At 44.0% G+C, this 21,025-nt stretch overlaps 1 protein-coding gene across 7 annotated transcripts in view; it reads left to right on the forward strand.

Annotated features, from left to right (window-relative positions):
- The window catches only part of LOC121591716 (zwei Ig domain protein zig-8), a 207,823-nt gene that overhangs the window by 115,144 nt on the left and 71,654 nt on the right, over positions 1-21,025 (forward strand). For all 7 annotated transcript variants that reach the window (XM_041912557.1, XM_041912559.1, XM_041912556.1 and 4 more), the window contains one exon: positions 7,012-7,179. In XM_041912557.1, the coding sequence (XP_041768491.1) occupies positions 7,012-7,179 (168 nt within the window). The remainder of the gene's footprint in view (positions 1-7,011; positions 7,180-21,025) is intronic.

Consider the following 21,025-nt stretch of genomic DNA (forward strand, 5'->3'; position numbering starts at 1 on the left):
TGGGTAGCGCTAATCCTCATTAGGCTAGCGCCTGTGCCGGCACGCCCAGTTTGCGCCTATCTTTTGCGGCAAAGAAAAACACATTACCGGCCTACCGGCGTTTCAGCGTGTGTGTGTGTGTGTATTTTTCGAACAAATTTAGAAGCAAACCAGGTCGATTTTTGAAGGAAAAAAACGACCGTACCAAAAAGCCTCAGTTGCAGCCTTAATCTTTCTAGACGAGCGGAGCAGAAATTCAACAAGGGAAAGAATATACACGTTGAGCAACTACGGTACGCGGGCAGAACTCCGTTTGTGGTACCGACAAACAATTCGGTACCCGGGTTTGGAAAACCTGGAATAATTTCCCAGCACAAAACAATGCCAACCATAATGCAAAACAAAAATCGCAACAAAAAAAGTCCAAATTCCTGTTCCTCGGTCAGGCCGCCCGGTACGGCAGGGTAAACATTTATTCTGCTGAAAAATCCAGCCATTGCGGAGCAGGGCCTCGGCTCCGGACGGATTAGAAGAATGCAATTCAATACCGTTACGGTTGATCCGGTGCTGGTTTGGGGTGAGCCGGGATGATCCGTTGGCCTGGTTTTTCCTGGAAAAGGCTGAACAATTTTCTGTTCAAAAATATACACACTCACCCCAAACCAATGGTGTGCGGTGGCTAAGGTTTTGGGCAGTGTGCAAAGCGTGCGAGTTCATGAGTTTGGTAGGGGCATATGCAAAAAATGCCCCGATGAAATACTAACCTATGCATTTACAACCTTGCGCACAGAGGGCACAAAACACAGCAAAAACCCTTGCAACGACAGTGTGGCAAATGCAAGTGAAACAAACGCCTGCTGGGGTAATAATTTATCTTAATGTGCATGATAACTTATTTGCTGAGAAGGTGGGCGCTACCGTGTGGGGCTAGCAGTTAGCAGTTGAATGATTTGCTGTTGTGCAGTTTCCGCCCGTGCCCCGGGTTGGGCACGGGTGTGGGGAAGACTTGTAAAAGAAGAAATAATTTGTATGCTCCTTCCCCTGCTTTTTTGCGCTCACCCATTTGGGCAAACAGATTTTCAATGGCAATGGGTTCGTGGACTCTACGCCGCCCTGCCCAAAAATGCCATCCCCTCCCTTCAGGGCGGCAAGAACGAGAGCGCCTCACAAATACAAAGTTTGCATACGTTAGTGATTATTTATGAGATGCCCTGGCTCCCCAGCCCCAGCTATTGAACCGTCCTGTAGGTGATAGCATTTCTTTAGTTCATCTTTTTGTTCTCTCCGCCCTGAACCCAGTACTGCTCGGGGTGGCAGGGGCTCTCCATTGTTCGCCGACCGTAATGCATCTGCTTTGTGTTCGCCTTTGTGTGTGTGTGCGGGGTGATCGAGTGCGGCTGGTTTTGTTTTTGCTCGGTGACAGTGGTGGATGGGTGTGGGTGGGTTCGCACGGGAACGGGTCGTTCTGGGCATATGTGCATTGTAAAAAAAACAGGGAGCGGGGGAAGCGTGAGCCTGAACGTTCCACTACGTATGCGGGTGTTTCCGCTCCGCTGCTGAAGGATGAAAGGAAAAAGGGGGCGCCATGACTCATGACGGTTAGGAGATTTTATTGTCAACCGGGTACGTGGGTTTGCGTCTGTTCTGATGGGCCCAACGATGGCGATGGGTTTACCCGAACTCGTCACGTGACGGTGAAGCATTGCAACGCAAGCATTGCCATGAACTTTAACATTTTGGTGACCTTGAATGTCTGTTTGTGTTGTTTGCATGAAATTGTCCGTTCGTAAATCGTTGCTTCTTCGAAATATGGACACTTAAGGCATTTTTGACTTGTAATAATTTTTCACCAATTCATATCTAATCCGTAATACTCCAGAATCACTCATTTTACTGAAGCAAACAATTGAGAAAAAAAATATTTCCAATTTTTTTTTCTCGAAACACTGCAAAAACTCATAAAACTCCAACAATATTTTGATTCATTTTCCGAACAGTTTCAAGCTCATGTTTCAAAATACGGACGTTTTGATTCATATTCCGGACAGCCTCAAAATTTCATTTATAATCTTCATATCAACACACACACTACACCTTTTTTGTTTTTAACTAATATTTACGTCCGGAAAACAAAATCTGAGGGTCATTGTCTTCGTGGGTCGACAACACGACGGTCTTACTGACAATAGGGTTTTGGTGCGGTTTTCCTCTTGCATTGAACCGAAGTACTGTTGCGCGATTTGAAGATCTTTCCTGTACAGCTATTAAGACATTGGAAACATCTATCATAAAATATCGTTGTTTTACTATTATTATCACTGAATCTTTGTTCTTGACATTATCACTGCCAGTAAACATTTTTATGCAATTAAACAATATAATAAAACATTAATGTTTTCACGCTGACAACTACTTCCACAATGGATTCCAATGTATTTCAATGCACGTGGACGCGATGAATAGGAATTATCGAAGAGATAACACTGGTGTGGGTTTGAAGCGAAATTGCTAAAAAAAACCTCTAGTGGTGAACTGACCGACAGAAAATAATTATTTACTGTGGCATCAGGGCCTTCTATGGGGTCAGTCACATTTTTAATATATTCTAGCACATCATGGCCATTATATAAAATTAAAAAGTGGCATGGTCAGGGACTAGATATAAAGATATTCAATAAAAACAAGCCAAATGTCCGGAATTTGAAGCATAACGCTAATTGTTTAGGTGCTATGTTATTCGAATAAAACACATTTCATCCATAACACATTTATGGTGCCAATGAAAAAAAACAGCCCAAAGAATTCACAAAAATATTAAATTTACAATCAGATAACAAGGTAAATTAACTTCAAAGATTATATTACTATTTCTAACCGCAACTAGTGATTATTATTTGTTGTGACGATAGAACGTGATGTGTCATAAATTTGCGATCATGTGCACATAGCATTCCATGAGGCTCCTATCAATCGTTATCATAAAGCTATTAAGTGTCATAAAGCCATTTTACACTACAAACATCGCTCCCAAAACGCTGACACAGCTCATACATTGTTGTGCAAACAGCTCCTCCACCCAAGTGATAGATTTTAGTTTGTAATAAAGACTTAAAATCTTCACACCACCATCGCTTAGCTACTTGCCCGCTACGAACTGTTGCTACAGCTGCGATTGCGATTAAACGCATCCTCTCTTTTTAATGCTTCCCTCTTGTGCTGTGCCCTGCCTTTTACTGCCCCAAAACTCGATTGGCAAACGGTGCAAAGGGCGATCGGGGGAGCGGCCGAGGATCGTTAAAAGTTTGCGACATAAAATTAGTCGACCAAGCAATCAATAAGCTACTACGCACAGAACCTTTCCCTCCGCTTCCTCTCGCTCTCTGCCACTGAACCACTCGAATTACTGGTAATAACACTTCAATATTGTGCCATAAATCTTCCCATTTTGTGCCCCGCAAACCCTGGGCTGGGGCTGCAAATGGGCGCACTGTTTATCATATTCGATTGTCAACGCGCTGTGCCGGGATGTGCTGCAGGCGCAGCAGGAATTGAATGTTGATTTGATTAAGGCAGACACTGCTGGCAGACTCGCTGTGGGGAGGTAAAAACTTCTTTCTATGCCCTCGGAGTAGGCACGCATTTCGCTCCGGACGTCAGCCGCTCCATCCCTTCCCTTTTGTAAATAGATCGTTTGCTGATGGACGACGCCGTTCCAAGTGGCTGTGTCGCGATTGTTTTATCCTTGTTTGAGGCTTGAGGAACTTGAGCCTGGATTATTGTTTCGGTTAGCGTACAGAAATATTGGCGAGAACGATAGCACGAGAACAGAGAGAAGCAAAAAAGGATAAAACGAGCTCGTCAGCCAATGGCTAAAGCATACCAGCTGATGCTCCGCCCGGCAAAGCAGCAGCAGCTTGGTGCTGTGCCCACCATTAGGAAAAATGATTGGCGATAAAATAGAACATTAAGCACGCGTTGACTCGCAAAGAGCTGTGATGTTCCCGACCAAAACAGGATGCTGCATCGGGTTCGTTGCCGCGTTGTGTGTATGTGTGCCTGTGTTTGTTCCTTCTTCTTTTTCCCTTTTCGTCAACGCCTTCGCCTTTACGCTGCTAATACCAAGCAGCCGGCAGGCAGCAGTAACGAGCGGATAGCACGATGAAAGAGCTTTTAGCTTTGAAGAATGGGGCGAGTGAATGATGTTTCGCAAACGCTGGGCCAGAAGAAGCCAACAAACTGCCAAAAACTGAAACGCGGGGATCCGTTGCGGGGTGGGAACAGACAGCCTTCGGGCTAGCAATTTAGCAGCAGGAAGCCGAAACACCGCTTCAAGTGGTGAACGGTAGGACGGGAAACCTGGCAGCGTAACAGGAAACCGCCCATCTTGGGAAAGTACAAAAAAATGGATCAAATTTTTCCACCAGTCAAAGCGCTGACTGCCGTCTACAACTGGCTCCGGGAGCTGCGCGTTTGGAAGTGAACGTGTAGCTATAAATCAGTGCAATTTTTAGTAGCGTTTCTTTATCTGTCTCGCTCCACTAGCGAGAGTTTATTTTGATTGAATTTTAGCTCAACAGTGAAGGTTTACAGCAAAAAGAAAATGATGGAAAAATCGATATTTTCATGAAGAATTGAAAAAAGTTTTTTTTATAATATTTTAAGTAATAATTTATTTAACCAGATTATATGGAACTATAATCCCACGTATTATGAACAAATGTACAACAGCATCTCTAGGCTAATGGAGCAGGAGCAGGAAACACTTGAGGCATCGTTTAAAACGATCTCAGTGAAATAAATAAATGAAAAACACATCGGCGAAACCTGAACCAAAGCTAACAATCAACGAAACGTGAACCAAACAAAACTAGGAGAGAGCGCCGACAATCAACAGTGAGGCGAGATTTATTTCCTTCCCCATTCGATAGCGATATTTATTTTCCGCCAAATGCATTGATTGTTATCCGTCATGAACGATGGATGGAATAGGCAAACAGAAGTACACAGCATTAGGGGGGGAAACAGCAAATAATCAAAACAAAACAAGACAAAGAGAAAATCAAATCGATAGAGCCTTCTTTTCGGAGGCAATCGAGAGAGAAAAAAACCCAGCAAAAAAATGAAAAAAATAAGCAAAACCCCACCAGCTGATGAGATATTGGAGCACGTTTTTGTTGAAACAATTCACATGCCTTCCCAACGGAACCTACGCTTCACGGCCAGCCACCCAGTCTACCAGCAAGCCTAGCAAGATGAAGCTTGATTGGGTGTTGGTTTGCTGGCATTCAGCTTGCGCGTAAGATGATGGATATCAGTCAACCTTTTGCACGCACCAAAAATTGCGTCAAACGTGTGGAAGTGTTTCTGCTCTCCGAGAAGATGAATTCCCCAAACAAAAATAGGTGCAAAAGTACGCAACCCCTTTTTTGCTTTTTAACCGATTTCACTCCACTCACAGGAGCTTTTGTGGCAAAAATAAAAAGCATCAAGCATCGGCTCGCCGGCTGAAGGGTGATGAAAATCCGAACAATTTATGCTTGTACATGGGTTGGCCGTAACGATGATGTTTTCGATGTATTATTTATGGAATAGAATGCTCTCGGCCTACGCTCCTGGGAGCAAATGTTTACATTTATGGGGAGTTTATTTTGAAGATTTTACCTCTTTTTTTTTGTTTTTCGTTTGCTATCAAACGCTCGTGTTTACTCTAACGTATCGCAAATGGGTAGAATGTGGGGCACTCAGATTCAATGTGTATTTTAAAGCAGCCAACTATTGATTTCATTTTCCAGGAAATGTTGAACCGCTGAGTGAGGGACCTCTTGAAGGGGATAAACACTCTTGTGATAATTGTTGTGTTTTTAGTTGAAAATGTGAGCCTTATTTGTTTGAGGTTGACCTCAGGACCTCAGCGCTACAATTTACTTTATACATCGAAATTTCATCATCTTACACTCTCAAAGAAGACAAAAGAGATGAAATATTGCGTCTCAAAACTCTCACTCAAGTTTATAAGCTCCCGCTTCTAGAAAAAAACACACAAAACCAACAAAACAGACTTTTCCCAAACAAACATAAAATTCTACAAATATATCATCCTCGCACCGGCAAGCCTTTGTATACCGGTTGAATGTGTTTGGTTGATTTTGGGCGGCACCGGTCCGCCCCGCGTGACTGGGCTGTTCCATCCGATCCGATAGCCGGTTGCTGAAAACGGAAGCAGAACAAAAGGAAGTTCGGCAAGTTCGGCACAGCAACTCATTCATATTCATCCCTCATTTTTAACTCTATTCCGTGCCCTGCCGCCTTTGCGATCGGAATCTTTTCTTTAGCATTCGGTTCCATCCCACCCGGTGGAGTGTCTTATCGGCATGCTCCACCACCAACGGTGCCCCGAACCAGCATATTGAGCGCGGTGTGTTGCTGAAACGAAAACCAGGAATTCCCCTTTTGGGAAATGGCGGAAGTTTGTTGAGGCGGTTTTTCTTTTTTTTTCGCTTCTTGGACGTACTTTTATGATGTTGGTGTAGATAATATATTCCAGCACGTCTCACTTGGTGCGTTGTGTCCACCCCTTTTTTTCTCGGCTGCTTTTTCCTTTTCCTGAAGCTTGGTGGCTGTGGCGGCATATCCGGCCGTGCCGCCTACCTTCGCCGCTTTCGGGCTCTGTGGTAATTGGTGGCAGAAAATGGCATCGTTTTTCAGGGCAACTTATCGTAAACACTGTGGGCGAACCACTGGCTGGTGAGCCACGCTTCCGCTTTTGCGGTATTATTTGCTAAATGCTATCAAGATTTATCACCGCTCGTCGATCACACGGTTCATCGGCGGGCGGTGGTTGCTCTCTTTTTTTTCTATTCTTTACTCGACACGCATTTTAATGTTGTTTGTATTTTTGTACTATTTCTTCATACTCTCTCTCTCTCCGGGTTTCCCATTTACATGACCTTGCGTGGAAATCTGACCGACCGATGAACACATCGAATTACTCGCTGATTAATGGGGTCGTCCCGCGGTGTGCATTGCGAGCAGAATCAAATTTCATGGATCAGACGGCGGGATTGGCACATCCTGTCGTCCGGCGCCCAGATGTACACGAACGACGAACGGTTCGCGATTCTGCACACGCCCGGCTCCAACACGTGGACGCTACAGATCAAGTTTGTGCAGCGCCGAGATCACGGTACCTACGAGTGTCAAGTAAGTACAGCTTTTTCATTGTCTTGTTTAAAATAGTGTTTATTTGTGATTATGAAACAATGATAACTGGAGTGTGGTTATCAAATAAGTGTATTTAATCACGTTGACATTAAAGTATTTCGAATTGTTATCCTGTTGGAACTACCATTAGTTTAAATATGCAATAATTAATTGTTATATGCGCAACACACTAAATGACATCAGTAACACCATCATGCTTGATTGTTTCGAGTACGTCTCTAAACCAGCCAGAAAAGTGTCTTGAAATGTCCTTCAGAACATCATCAACTCGATTGAAATAGAAAGTTTAGGCTAGGGTATTACTGGTAAGTATTCTGGCCATATGTATGTCGCAGTTGTATCCTGATAAGTGGTGCGCCGGATCCATTTATTGGTTCTTGGCGAACTGCGTAAAGGATGCTAGGGAATACCATTGTATTCGATGGAGTATGACCCGTTTTTTCTTAATGAAACTATGTAGGTCATCTTGGGTGTGTGTATGACTCGGACGATTTCTCTGAGAGTTTTCCGAAGTCACTTACTCTCGTTTTTTTTTAATTTCATTACAACTATTAGAGTAGAATTATCTTATAGATACTTTCGTCCTTCTCAAATCTGTGTTGGGGTAAGAGATCATCATTTATTTAAAAAAAATAAAAAAGCTACTGAACTCGTGAAGAATAGCACCGGTAAACCTTAGATAAATCTCGCGTTAGAGCCTCAGTGAAATAAAACGTGAAATTTTGTGTTGTACAGCTATACTTTCAAAAAAAATATCAAAACTTGACTTATTGTACACCAAAAGGAAAGATATCCAATTCACTTACTATCTAGACTTTAAAAAAAATTGAATTAATAAATTAAATGCATTCCTTTGTGACTCTCTGCTTTGTTCACGGTGAAAAAATAATGGTCAGCGGGGAGTCACAAGGAAATGCATTTAATTTATTAACTGAATATTTGTTATAGTCTAGATAGTTGGGGAATTTAACAGTCTTTCTTTTGGAGTGCGATAAGCCGTATTATGATAAATATTAAATGAAATAAACAACAATTATGCAACAACAATAAAAAAACACAAATTCACGTTCAATTCCCTGCAAGGTCTAAAGGGACCTTAACAGCAGATAACTGACTTCAACTACGGAGGCTTGTACGTAAATAGAACTGCGGGCAGACCAACCAGACAATGAAAAAAGGCTTGAAATATGATATAGCAATGCTTTATATGTTCTATTTCATCTATAACCGATTCAGTTATTCACTACAACATCTTTCTAACAATAACAAACAGCAATATTCCAACCATTCCAATGCCCTCAACGATCCCAAACGGAACTAAAATAACTTTCTTCTGCACCGGTCCGTCTCGAATAAGCTATCACTTTCCGCATCAAAGCCATCCCCAACCAGCACGAGCTGATCAAACATACACAGCTGGAAATCATCATCTCTGTAAGCACCGAGCCAACCTATCCTGACGCGCGCAGACTTTCAAGGTTCAAACGTTTGCATGCCAAACTGCTTCGAAAGTGCTCATCGAGCAAATGTTCATACGTGTGTGTTTGTCTGGCTGCCGGGCATATTCTAACGGCCGACGAACTTTCATCGCTCGGTTACAAAAGTTTCTCCATAACGGGGGGAGATATGCTTTCTCTTTCACCCGCCAACGAAACCACGGCCAGCAGGGCAGTAAACTAACCCAACGATAGTTTTAACCATTTCGGCTACAGACGTCACTGGCGGAAACTTTTCAACCCACAGTAAACACACACAGACATACTCATACCGAGCATATGCTATCACGTGTGTGAAGGAGGAAGGAGGCCATGGAAGTGAAATGAAATGAAAATTTTCATAAAACATTATCCAACCTTCAACCCGTTCATCCCCTAGCGCCTTGCGTCGGGTTTCGCTCCGGAAGTGAACTTCACAAGTAAGACACTCGAAGCTCCTCCTCCCGTGGTGGGCGGGAACGAGGTGAAGCAGAAACATTCCAAAGCTTGAGAAAATTGTGACTTTTAGTGATTTGTAGCACTTGCGACTTGCACGAGACGAGACACGACGAGGCACGCTGGCAAGTAAATAGTAACGCTATCCGGCAGTTCATCAGACGGACGACCGCCTTCTTGCTTTGTGGGATGCAAGGAGAAGGACGCTCATCACACAGCATAGCACATCCTGAAACTGGTATCTCTCGCTCCCTCCCCTGCCACACTTACATACCGAAGATGAAGTGAAAATGATTGCACAGAGCGTGAAATTAGTGGCGGATATGAAGGTTTATGAGTTTTATGAATTTATAACCGGGCTTACGCTGGTGCCCAAGCGACCGGTGCCATGGAATTGCTTCCCTGCTTACCAGACATTTACTTACACCACGAGCATGGAGTACTGGTGTACGTGTGTATGTGTGTGGGGGTATTCTCTGTATTAGTCGTCCCGCTTTTGATGGTGGCCCCTTTTTGCATTTGGAAAGGATACCCGGAGCGTCTTTAAAATCTTTCTAATCTCTTCGTAATTACATTCTTCCGATTGGAGTTGCCGTGCTGTTTGGTATTTGCAACCGGGGGGGTTTGGGGCGCGCCGTACAGAGGTCGAAAGTCAAAGGGACGCGCATGTTTATGTTTATTGTGCTTGTTCTGGAATTGAAAACTTACTTTATGGGAATGGGGTTTTTGGCGGGTTGTGCGGATTGTCGGTGCTGAGATTGAAACGAATATTTGTTCCATCTTGTTTGGTACTGATCAGGATGAAGCGTATCAAAGTTTAGCTTTGCTGTAATTTGTGGACTACTGTACACGTGACTCTTGAATGAAAACTAAACAGAACCCCCTTTTTTAATCCTGTGTGTATTTCAAATCTACACATAACTGTATCGCATTAAGCGGATAGTTAAAAGTCATATTATTATTCATATTAATTCTCTAGCAACACATACTCCTGCAAAACTCATAGCAAAGTTCCCTGCAGAGACACACTCAATTAATCCAATCAACGGTCCGCCCACCGACCCACCACGCTCCATGTTTTACGTGATTTCAGCTTGATAAACTCGTTCTCGCTGTTTCATGAACCGGAAGACGGCACGAAACAAAAAACCAAAATCAGTACCTCCAACCAACAGCAAAATGGTGTACCCGACGCGTGATTGGCAACATTCGGTGCGGAAGAAATCGACACACCAAAAGACATTCGGCATAATCCGGCTAATGTTGTACGGACGATTATACTCGCACTTGGTATGCTGCCGATGCAGTCGTAGGGCAAGTTTTGTGCTCACGCACTCCCAGGTACGTGTGCTCCGTGTTGCTACCTGCTACGCCTTCCACCCTTCAGATTTTGGTGCTGCTCCGTTCGATACAATCATCTTCCCTTTTGGCTTCCTATTTTGGCGTTGCGCTTGTAGCCGGCGTTCGTTCCATTATGGAACCAGCGTGGCGGTTTTCTGCGAAAAGCGGAAGTTACATTTAGAATGAGTCCATTTAGCGCCGAGGGCTCGAATGGCGGGCTGCATCGTGATATCGTGCGTATGATTAGATGGTTTGGTTGTTTCGTAGTACTGGAAACTGTTGGAAACAAACTTTTTTTCCCATAGAAAGTATTTGGGATTCTGGTGAATGTGGATGTTGGATAATTTTATGGAAAATTTCATTCAATGTTCCGGATGGTTATGGAGTTTATTGAAATTAAAGATTATTTTGTGATTTTTTTCATACAGTTTCGGTCATACAGCTTGTATTTCACTCGTTCAATGAAAAAAAAAACTTCAATTTTATCCTTTTTACCCCAAATTATTAAAATAATTTCCACCAAACAAAAATAACTGCATTGATTCGATATTCCCTATCGATACTCATGTTGTATCGTGCAAAACATGCAAATTTGTGTAAGTGATTGCTTCAAGCCACCGCTCACGCGCAAGCTTAGATGTGGTGAAAATTTACTAAAAAGCTTCCAGTCGGCAAGATGAACTGCCAAACCGGCATTTTCCCACCCTGCCGAAAAGTAATTGCCGGCATTTCTGGCACCAATTCAATCACGCGAACAGCCTCCAAGCGCTAAACCCACCCGCAAGGGCACTGTGCCTTTGCTTTCGACATTCTTGGCTTTCTTACGCGCGGCTTTGATAGCGGACGAGAAACTTTTTCACCCAGCCGGGCACGGGGCCCGGGTTCCCTGCCGGCATTCTGTTTACTGGCGCGATTGAACTTTCACCGACACGCGGTGGATTGGTTTGGAAATACGCTCCAACCTAGATCGAGCGGTGCGAGTGCGTTTGCTCTCCTGTTGCTTCACGCGAATGTGCGTGCGGTGCTGTAGAGTTGAAATTCAATTTCCAGGGCCCCGCTTTTCTGTCTGCCCGGTCGGTTGATTTTGCCTTCGATGGAACGTGTCGATCAGCGACCGGGCCGTGCGTTGGAAGCGCCCGATGCCCGCATCTGATAGGCCCACGCTGGTTGGGCTTTACAAACTCTTTTGATCGGGTCTGCCGCAACGTGCGTACACACACACACACACACACACACACACACACACACACACACACACACACACACACTATCTGTCCGTCGCAAAAGTTGCAATCTGTAACATGGGTTAAGTTTGCAGTAATGCGCACGACCACCGCTCGGTGAAATTTTGTCGTTTGCCGCATGATTTTTAGATACCTTTTTGAGCAGCAGCTCATTTGCGTTAATGGTGCCACCAGGGGGAAGGGGAATGAATGGAGTGGATTGGATGGCTATAAAAAACCGGCAGCTGAGCCCGGCAGTTTTGAAGCATCCTTCATAGGAGATTGTTTAACAGATACTTAACGGTAGACTCTATATTTTACGTGCCGCAGCAGCAAGATCATGTAAATGGTAAGATGTATCCAGGAATTATATGGTAAAGAGTCGTACAAAATTGACAACAGACAAATGCTACAATATTGTCAAGAAATGGTTAACCAATTCAACAAGTGAGTTCTTTTCTTTTCATGTTTTTGGAGTTACAGAAGGAACAGGCTAGGTATTTTCAGTACTGACATTCAGATAGATATTTTGTGTATTTTTTAACAGCTAGAGAGCGTTCATAAAGCTACAAAGCAACTCAATATAAAGCTAGGCAATATAAAGCTAGCTCCTGAAGTACTTTAATTCAACGAGAATTGCAAATCGAAATTGCTTCGGCCTCTGATATTTGCTAAAAATATCACTTTCAAAAGAATGATGAATGCATAAATTCCGAATCTTCATATCCCACAGTGGAGAAGGATTAAGCTTCTGCACGAAAGCAACTGTGGTGTAGCTTAGATCATATATAGCAGCAGCAACTACAACAAAAAAAAACAGCTACAAAACTGTCCCATCGCCACCGGGCACCATCGGGCCCGTTATCAAATGAAACTCACCTGTTTTTTTTGTGCGTTCCATTTCGTATCATACCGGATAGCGAGACAGATGCAGAGGGCAGAAAATCAGATTACCCGCCTGCCCGCAAGGCGCAAAGTCGGCTCCACACACGGTCGGCTCCCGACGCAACAACAAAGACGCGCTATTTTGGGCTAATCTTTCACCGGGGAAACACGGACAGGGGAACGTGTGTGGCAAGGGCTACGGGAAGGTGCACCCGGAGGCCTGCTTTCGAGGCGTCACGTGACAATGTGAATTACTTATTCATGCTCACGCTCAGCTCTAGCCTACCAGAAAAGCTCTTTGCGTCCAAAAGCAGCCGACCACTGCAGGCGACCACTGCTCTTATCTGCTCTTACCGCTCTTAAGCTCTCATCCCGGTAGCTTTTATCGCTTACCGTGTGCATGATATTACACAAGGTTTGTGCTGCATCGAGGGAGAGGGAGAGAAAAAAAAGCCGTCCACTGAAATTGTAATGCAACACTACCTTACCGGCAGAGACTTGCATGCGGTTCCAAGAAGAGATACTGCCTGCTGATAAGTCACCCTCCGGCGGTGGATCTTCTGCGTCTGGGCCCACCAGTAAACCACATGAAAAGAAACGAAAGCACTTTAGTGCAGTGAGCCAGTCAGCCGCATTCACTTTCCACGTCACGGGCTCAGCGTACCATGCGGACAGGCACCTACTGCAGCACTCTGATGGGAGTGGGCCGGGTGGTTGTTTCTTGTCACGTTTGCTGGTGTGCTGCTTATTTTTCGTAACCATCATCCGTCTTTATACTTCACTTGCTGCCCAAGCCTAGTATCGAGCGCTCCCATCGTAACTACACCAATTGCTTGAGTGTGTTGACTGCTTTTCTGCAATGTAAGAAAGCCTTGTCTGTATTCGGTGTAATACTGACCTGCTATTCCGACTAGACAGTTACGCATGCAGTGGCGTAGAAGCTGGTGGTATGGATTGATTGGCAGACATAATGGAGGCATCAAATGGAATCTTTTGTACGAAAACAAGCCACAAAAGCACTCTTACCACTTGCACAAAGCGTAGACATTGTGCTAGAAAAGCATTTCCTCAACAAGGTTTATCGACTCATCGTAGGAAAAAGGATGTTTAAAAGTGATTAGCTAATGAGTTGCAACAATTTGTGTACGTAGCGTGATAGTCAATCCTTCCCCAACGGGAATATGGTACAGAAGATACTTCACGTCAAATTGTTTGCTGCTTAAACTTATGCACATTTTTTCCCAAATTAAATAGTATCTTAATCCTTCGGATACACTTAAATCAAAGTAAATTAATAACTTTTCCAACTCACTTATTTACTGTCTTTCATAACTAATAAATTGCTCACTGCTAGCCCGGCGCAGCCCCACTCGTGTGGGCGTTACGAAACAAACTACCTGTATTATCATATTAATGCATAACGTAACAGGTGCCAGCAACTATCACATCAACTGACATCAATTTATGTGTCGATGGTGCCCTGGTGGTGGTGGGAGAATATTTCTGCCGCATAACCTACGGCGACAGGAGATTGATCACCACGAACCACAATCTCGTTCGACAGCACACATACAGCTACACTTTCGGTGGTTTGGATGCGGTCACCTTCCACGCACCTTGCCTCGCGTCTGCATGGATGAATATTGCAAATGATGCTGAAAGGAAATTGAAACATAACTCGATTGCAAAAGCAACGGTACAGGAACGGTGCGGCTACGCGCACGTTATGCTTGGCCGAATGCTGATCTATGTTTATTAATCGTGCATGCCGCGGAATGTAATAAGATTCTTGTGGGAAAGATGACGTAGAAAGCTGTTATTAGGGATGTTGCAGGACGTTTCATTATGAAGTGCATGAGAGCGTTGTAGGTTCTTGTGAAGAAATAGAAATCAAAGTGCATAATTTTGTTTTCTTTGTTGTACAATGCCGTTGTTATTGATTCGCTAAAGTTTTCAATACATAAATCAATTCAATACATTGATGTGTTTGCCACACCTTGGCTCCATTCCACAGTGATGTTCCTTACTCATTTCAGTCGATTGTCTTGCCTATTTTGCAACCTTCATTTTTATCTTGTAAATGAAACAATATTTTACCCTAAATAAATTCCACTCTCAACTCATTAAAACACTCCTTTACTTTGCAATTGGCTTAGCACTGCAGAGGCTATTTGCACTGCATATTCTTCGACGTTACTTTGCAATGCAAAGCAACCAGTAAAGCACTACACTGCGAAAGATTTTTAAATCGCTTTCAACCATTTCCCTCTTACCATCCCATGCCGAACCGTCCCCCAGCCAGTTCGTTTGCAATGTAAATGCATGTCAGTGTGAATGGTGCCCGAGTGAGCAGATAAATATGCTAAAAAGAGCACTCCCTGCACGCGGTGAGCGCCGTTATCAGGGTGCACCAGATCTGGCCCAAGCACGCCTCCGCTCCTTATAAAGCTCGTGGGCTGCAAAACTGCTCGCTAAGTGAGCGCAATTGCAGCTTTTGCAACGGGCACCAGTAGCTCCTGCACAGATCGAACGCTTACCTTGCGCGTTACCTTTGAAGTTTGCGCAAGAGAAAAAAAAGCGCAGCCCACGGTGTGTAAAGCTTGCCCGAGTTGGTAAGGACGCCGTGTAAACGGTTACCACTTGCGCACATCCCTGCGAAAATGTAAAATAAATGCTTGCTCGGACGAGTAAGTTTGTGGTGCAATGAGGAGCGAAGGAAAAGCGGCAGCGGCTATTCGCACATATACAAACACATACACACACTCAAAATGAGCAAAATGGTCCAAAAGGGCAGGGCAAGAAAGTGCAAACAGCACTCTTTAAAACACCCATAAATCATGCGGTGTTGGTGATAAAGCAGGGTACAGGTGACCTGGAATGGGGGAGACAAAAACTGGACAAAAAGCTACCCCCTGCTGGGTTGAGGGATCGCGCACACTTTTCACACGTTTCCGCTTCATCTGGTAGTGAGGACTTTGTGCGCGCACTTGTTGTTTTCTTTTTTGTTTCCGAAGCAGCAAAGACACGTGCACAACAAACTGCGGACGCACTCGAGGAGCCCGCTTGCCCGGGAAGCGTGTACACTTACTCACCACACTGCTGTCGGGCGGTGGCTCCCGGCACGGCACGCAACACGGGAAGGAAGTTGTTGAGTTTCGTTGAATTTTAATGCGATTTTTGATGCAAACTGGTTGCGCCCGGACCGGCCAACCTGCTACTGCTGACCCGGGGAAGGAAGGGATGTCTTTGCTCACCAGCACTGTGTAGCGCTGTATTTCCGGAGTGGAGAGAAAAAGAAAAAAAAGAAGAAGAAACCGACCAACAGCACAACCCCTTCTGCCTTGCGAAGCTGTCACGCGGCAAGAAAAATGGCGCCCCGATTAATATTCTTTCCCAGCGTCCATTCGGCCGGAAAAGACCTCAGACAGGACACTCTTGTAACGCCCCCGTGTTGTTGTTTTCTTAGTTTTCTGTTGTTGTTTTTATTTCCATTCCTCGTGAGACGACTGCTGCTTCCTTTTGGAAATTTCTTTTGTGTATGTTACGCTACCCGGAAACGGCCAACAGCAGCACTCATTGAACTTTTGCCGCTTGCCATTATGCGCAAGTAGTGCAGGTAACGGCAGTAACGCAGTGGAACATTTCGAAACGAAGCTCCGCTGAGCATAATAAGACAAGACGATGCTGGAGCATAATAGAGCTCAACTTGAACGCTTTTCCTTCAGGAAGGGAGGTAGTTCGGTAGTTCGGTTGCAACTTGTATTTTATGACTGGATTTTTTTTTCTGAAGTCTCTCTTCGCTAACCTAGCTTTACCCATGTCACAATGGTATAGGAAAACGTGTTGGGTTAAAACTGTGCTTTAGAATTGTGGGTTAAAACTGTGCTGTAAAATTGTTACTAAAAATGGACAACAAGATTATTACTTTAAAACGATTGAATTCCTGAGGCAAATGTTTTAAACGTGGGAAAGTTCTTCAAGAGTTTTAATGCTTGAATACGTGTAGTTTAATAGAAAAATGCTACATTAAATGAAACGATGTACTCGAAACACTAATCGTGACAAAAGTGTCTCACTTTGCTTTGATTTGTTGTAACCACATTCATGATTTATTTCCCTTTTTTTGAAGAATTTATCTGCAAAAAACATATGGCTATTGGGAAACGTATAATGCTTGTACCTCTCCTGTCACAAATGTTGCTTTCATTCGCTTGCAATTCATACTAGTTTGTATTCATCGTAGTTTGACGAAACTGAAACAAGATCGTAGACTTATTTTCGGCTCCCACAGAGCACAATTTTGGGAACTTTCACCCAACAAATGACCATTGTGCCATTCGTTGGGAGTCGTTTTCACCAGTCGGACTAGCGGACTGTTTGCACAAAAGCGCACTAGCAAACACGCCTCGAAATAAATTTATAAACACATTCACCTTTTCCGGTTTCCGGCCACCACTGAGAGAGCGTTGCGAAACATCCCGAAAGCGGGCGATTGTCTTAAATTATTCAAATGAATACATATGAATGGGGGGGTTGGTGTATCGTGAAGGAAGAAAGTTTTGCTTCGCCCGTTTCTGACCCCGGAACTGGATTGCCGTCTTGAGAGCTGCTGTATTTGCACTGCTGCTACCGCACCACCACCAGGCAGTGGTTCTTTTCGGAGGCAAAGCAACCGGGGCAAGATTCGAAGAACGCGAGCGGCGAACGGTGAAGCAGCATGCATATAAAGCATCGTGCGGCCAGAAATTTGTTTCTTCCATTTTGACTCAACGCTAAATGCGTTCGTGGCAGCAGGAGAGATGTGCGTTGGGTCACGGTATACTGCCACACACACACACATACACACACAGGGCAAATGGACAACACATTTTCCGACATTTTCGCCGGGCTGCTTGTCCGAAGATGTCCGGTTTCGGGAGGATGTGAAAGAGTCGGCACCGTAAAAAAAAACTCGCTCTAACACACCGGAATATTTCCACAAAGTGCACAACTCTTTAGGTACCGGAAAAGCGATGCTTCGTTCTCGGGAAAGTTATCTTCGCTACGCTTCCACTGGGACCACTGGACAGAGCCCCTTTGCTGGAGGTGGCCTCGGGTTCCGTACCGATTTAGTTGCTAATTTTTCTTGCCCGCCCAAGCTTTTTCTTTCCATTATTGCAGCTCCTCTCGGCTCGTTCGGCTTTTGCTATTTTTAGCGAAGCGTCTTAGCAGCAGCAGCAGCAGCCGGAGCAAGTTTTATACGTCTCGCAGCTTAACGATAATGCTTCGAAACAGGCACACTAATAGGACGTGGCGCTGGCTGTGATAAAAATCTTTTGCCACCGTGCACGAGCTTGAGAATGTTATGCTGGGCTGGGCTAAGTGCGGGGGGGGGGGAAGGGGGGTTGGATTTTGCCGACAACCGGTCAAAAAGTTGCACCGTGGGTGTTGCGGTTAGTATGCGCCGGTGGGATGCTGTGGTTTGCAGCGATTTATCGCCAAAGATGTGAGCGTAGCTTCCTGCGTGAACATGGTTTCGGAAAATGCTTTTGGCAACGGAACTGTTTGTGCGGAGCGAGGCAAGGCATGGCTGAAAGTTTGCTTAACACAGCACAGTGTTCATACAAGTCCAAGTTTGTGCCTATTATTTTGTGTAATAGTTTTTTGACTGAAAGTATGTCTTCTAATCTATGTTCATTTTTATTCTTAGTTTTTATCTTCGTTTGTTTGTTATTTTTTAGGTATTTAAAAGAATTTTTATTTGTCTTAAAAATAATTTCAGTAAGCTTTAAAGTAAGCTTACCATAACAAAACACAATCAAACACGCGCACCACAACCATATGCTTAAATGTTCACTTCACCAGGAGCAAAAATAGCACTAAACGCCAGCTCGATTCATTTTTAATTAACTCTCGGTACATTGAACCCGAACCAACCAGTGAGGCGAACAGGCGAAATCCACCAACCCACCAGTTCCCATGCAGCACAATTCAATACACTTCAAGCGCCTACGGACGAGTGGTACGAGCGTTTCCTCAGAATCGAAGGCTCTTCAACTTCGCGAATCCATTATCGAGAGTGAAGTGGAATCACGTTCTCGCACATTAAGAAAATTGACGTTGCATGTTTATTCAGCTGTTCTTTCCATGTCTGCACATAGCATTATTATTCTTCCCTTTCGCTTCCGCTTTTCGTCTACATCGGCAAGCGAGCCAGAGTGTGGTGATGTTTGCCTTGTTGATGTTTTTTTTTTGTATGAATTTTGTACGATTGTTGTGATAGTGGAAGAAACAGACAACTACGAAGAGCGAAAACTAAGTAGAGGATGTGAAGAAGTTTATGTGTTTCGCTCATGTACTAATATTTAGTTTAATATCAGGTTTGTTTTGTAATGTTTATATTACAATTTAATTAAAAAGGTAAAGGTATGGCAAAAAAACTGCCACAGACACGTATTACTTTTCACAGTATCTAGTCATGTTTTTCTCCCCTCAGAATGTGTCGTTGTGTGTAGCATAGCATCTTCCCCATCATGCAGAAACGTTAAGATATCCGACAAGCAAGAATTCCATCCCACCCCCCTACTCTCACACTCGCACACTATGCAATGGATGCGCTTGCATGCATCGGTGTAACCTTCCAGGATGTGGCTTGATGCCCGGCACCATCCTGCTGCACCGGCACGGAATACAGCAATGATTGCAATTTTCATCAGAGCAAAAGATGATTAATTGAGCGACTTCTTCCGAGCGATGTTTGCCGCACGGCTCAACCCCTTCACCCAGCGGCACTATTTCTGCCATTTTCGTGCCCTTCAGTGCCTGACGTGACGTGTGCTATTCCGTTTGCACCATTAAGGGTTCAGCGTTCGCGCGATGCGGCGTCTTACCGCGATGCGGAAATTACAACATGCCACAGGACCAACCGACCGAGCGGTAGCGACCGTACCGTCGTGCTGAGCGCTGTAATCGCACGTTCCCTTTGCGCGGGGATTGAGAATGCCAACCCAGGAGTGATGTATAAATATTCTCCGCTGGAAGGAGTGGAGGGAGAGCGCGCGCGCCCGTGCTTGAGAAAAATGGGAATGCAAATAAGGTCGCTCCGTTGCCTGTCTGTCTGCCTGCCTGCCTGCCTGCCTGCCTGGCTGCCATTTGCTGGGACAGGTTATGCGGGTGCAATTTTTCTCGCATGACAGTTTACAAAACCGTGAAGATGCCATTGTGCAGCGCGAAGAGCGTGCTTACGTTGATGCTTTGCATTTATTAGTGCATTTTTCTCGCGTCATTGTGGAAAGCTTTCCTGGTGCGTTTTAGTATTTATTTGGAACTGTCAGTCGATGGCTCCGTCATCATGCTGATCTATGGAGCTGTTTTGCACAGTTACACTTTAGTTTTATAAATATGTTTTTTAAAACTTGTACAGAATTCAATAACTATTCGATTTACCTTTCGTCGCTAATGTACTAAAATTAATATGGAGACGCCTGGTTGTTCACGATGCTTAACGATGTTGAACAAAAAACATCACCTTTTTCCATACAATTTACATAACATAAGAACCCTTAGAAGAAAAAAAAGGTAAGTATTCCAGATTTCTATAAATATGAGAAGCATTTATAATGTAAGACTTTTTCTTCGTTTCACATGGTGTTCAATGTTTGAACATTCCAAACTTTTGAAATGATCAAATCACAAACTTTTAAAATTATTAAACACTTAAAACGTATTCTACGAGGAAAATTATTGCTATATTTATTTTATATAAATACATTGCTTCTACAACTATGCTTTTCCGCACAAGATAAAGCTGCAGCTGTTTGGTACATAGTGCTTCGCCGAGCGTAAGCTTAAAGTAAACCGCACAATCGGTACGATACTGTCGAGCACGAAACCGAAGCAATCGCGCCAACGCATCGAAGTAGAATGAGCAATGTGAATAAATTTTCATCAGCAAACAAACGATGTTCGTGTATGTATACATTGTTTTTTTTGCGTTATTTTGTTCACAGCAAAGCATTTCGCTAAGTAATTCGATCGTCTACGGTCTTCCCGCGCGAGCCCATGTTTTCCCATTATGAGCACATTCGCGAAAACGCCAACCATACTTTCACTGTCTGCTCGCTTCGATTCCAACCACAGAAGAATGCGTAAATATTTGCCATATCCGATTACGATGAATAATAAAGCACAGAAAAATAGCAAACGCCGGTAGCGCAATATTTGGCCAGATGAGAAAGACACCGCCAGAGACGATTGCAAAGGACGGAGACAGGGGTGTAGTGTTTGCCAATAGCTGCGAAAATGAAACAAACAGCGATTAAACCCACCCAGCGTTGTGGGGACGAATGCTTTCAAATACGTCTCAGTTGATTTTTTCTTTCTTTTAGTCGCTTTGTATTTGAAATCTGTTTTTCTTTTACCTTATTTAATTAAGGTACAAAATCAAACTCTCAGTGTGACAAAGAT

This window comes from Anopheles merus, chromosome 2L (genome assembly GCF_017562075.2).
Source record: "Anopheles merus strain MAF chromosome 2L, AmerM5.1, whole genome shotgun sequence".
Taxonomy (NCBI): Eukaryota; Metazoa; Arthropoda; class Insecta; order Diptera; family Culicidae; genus Anopheles; species Anopheles merus.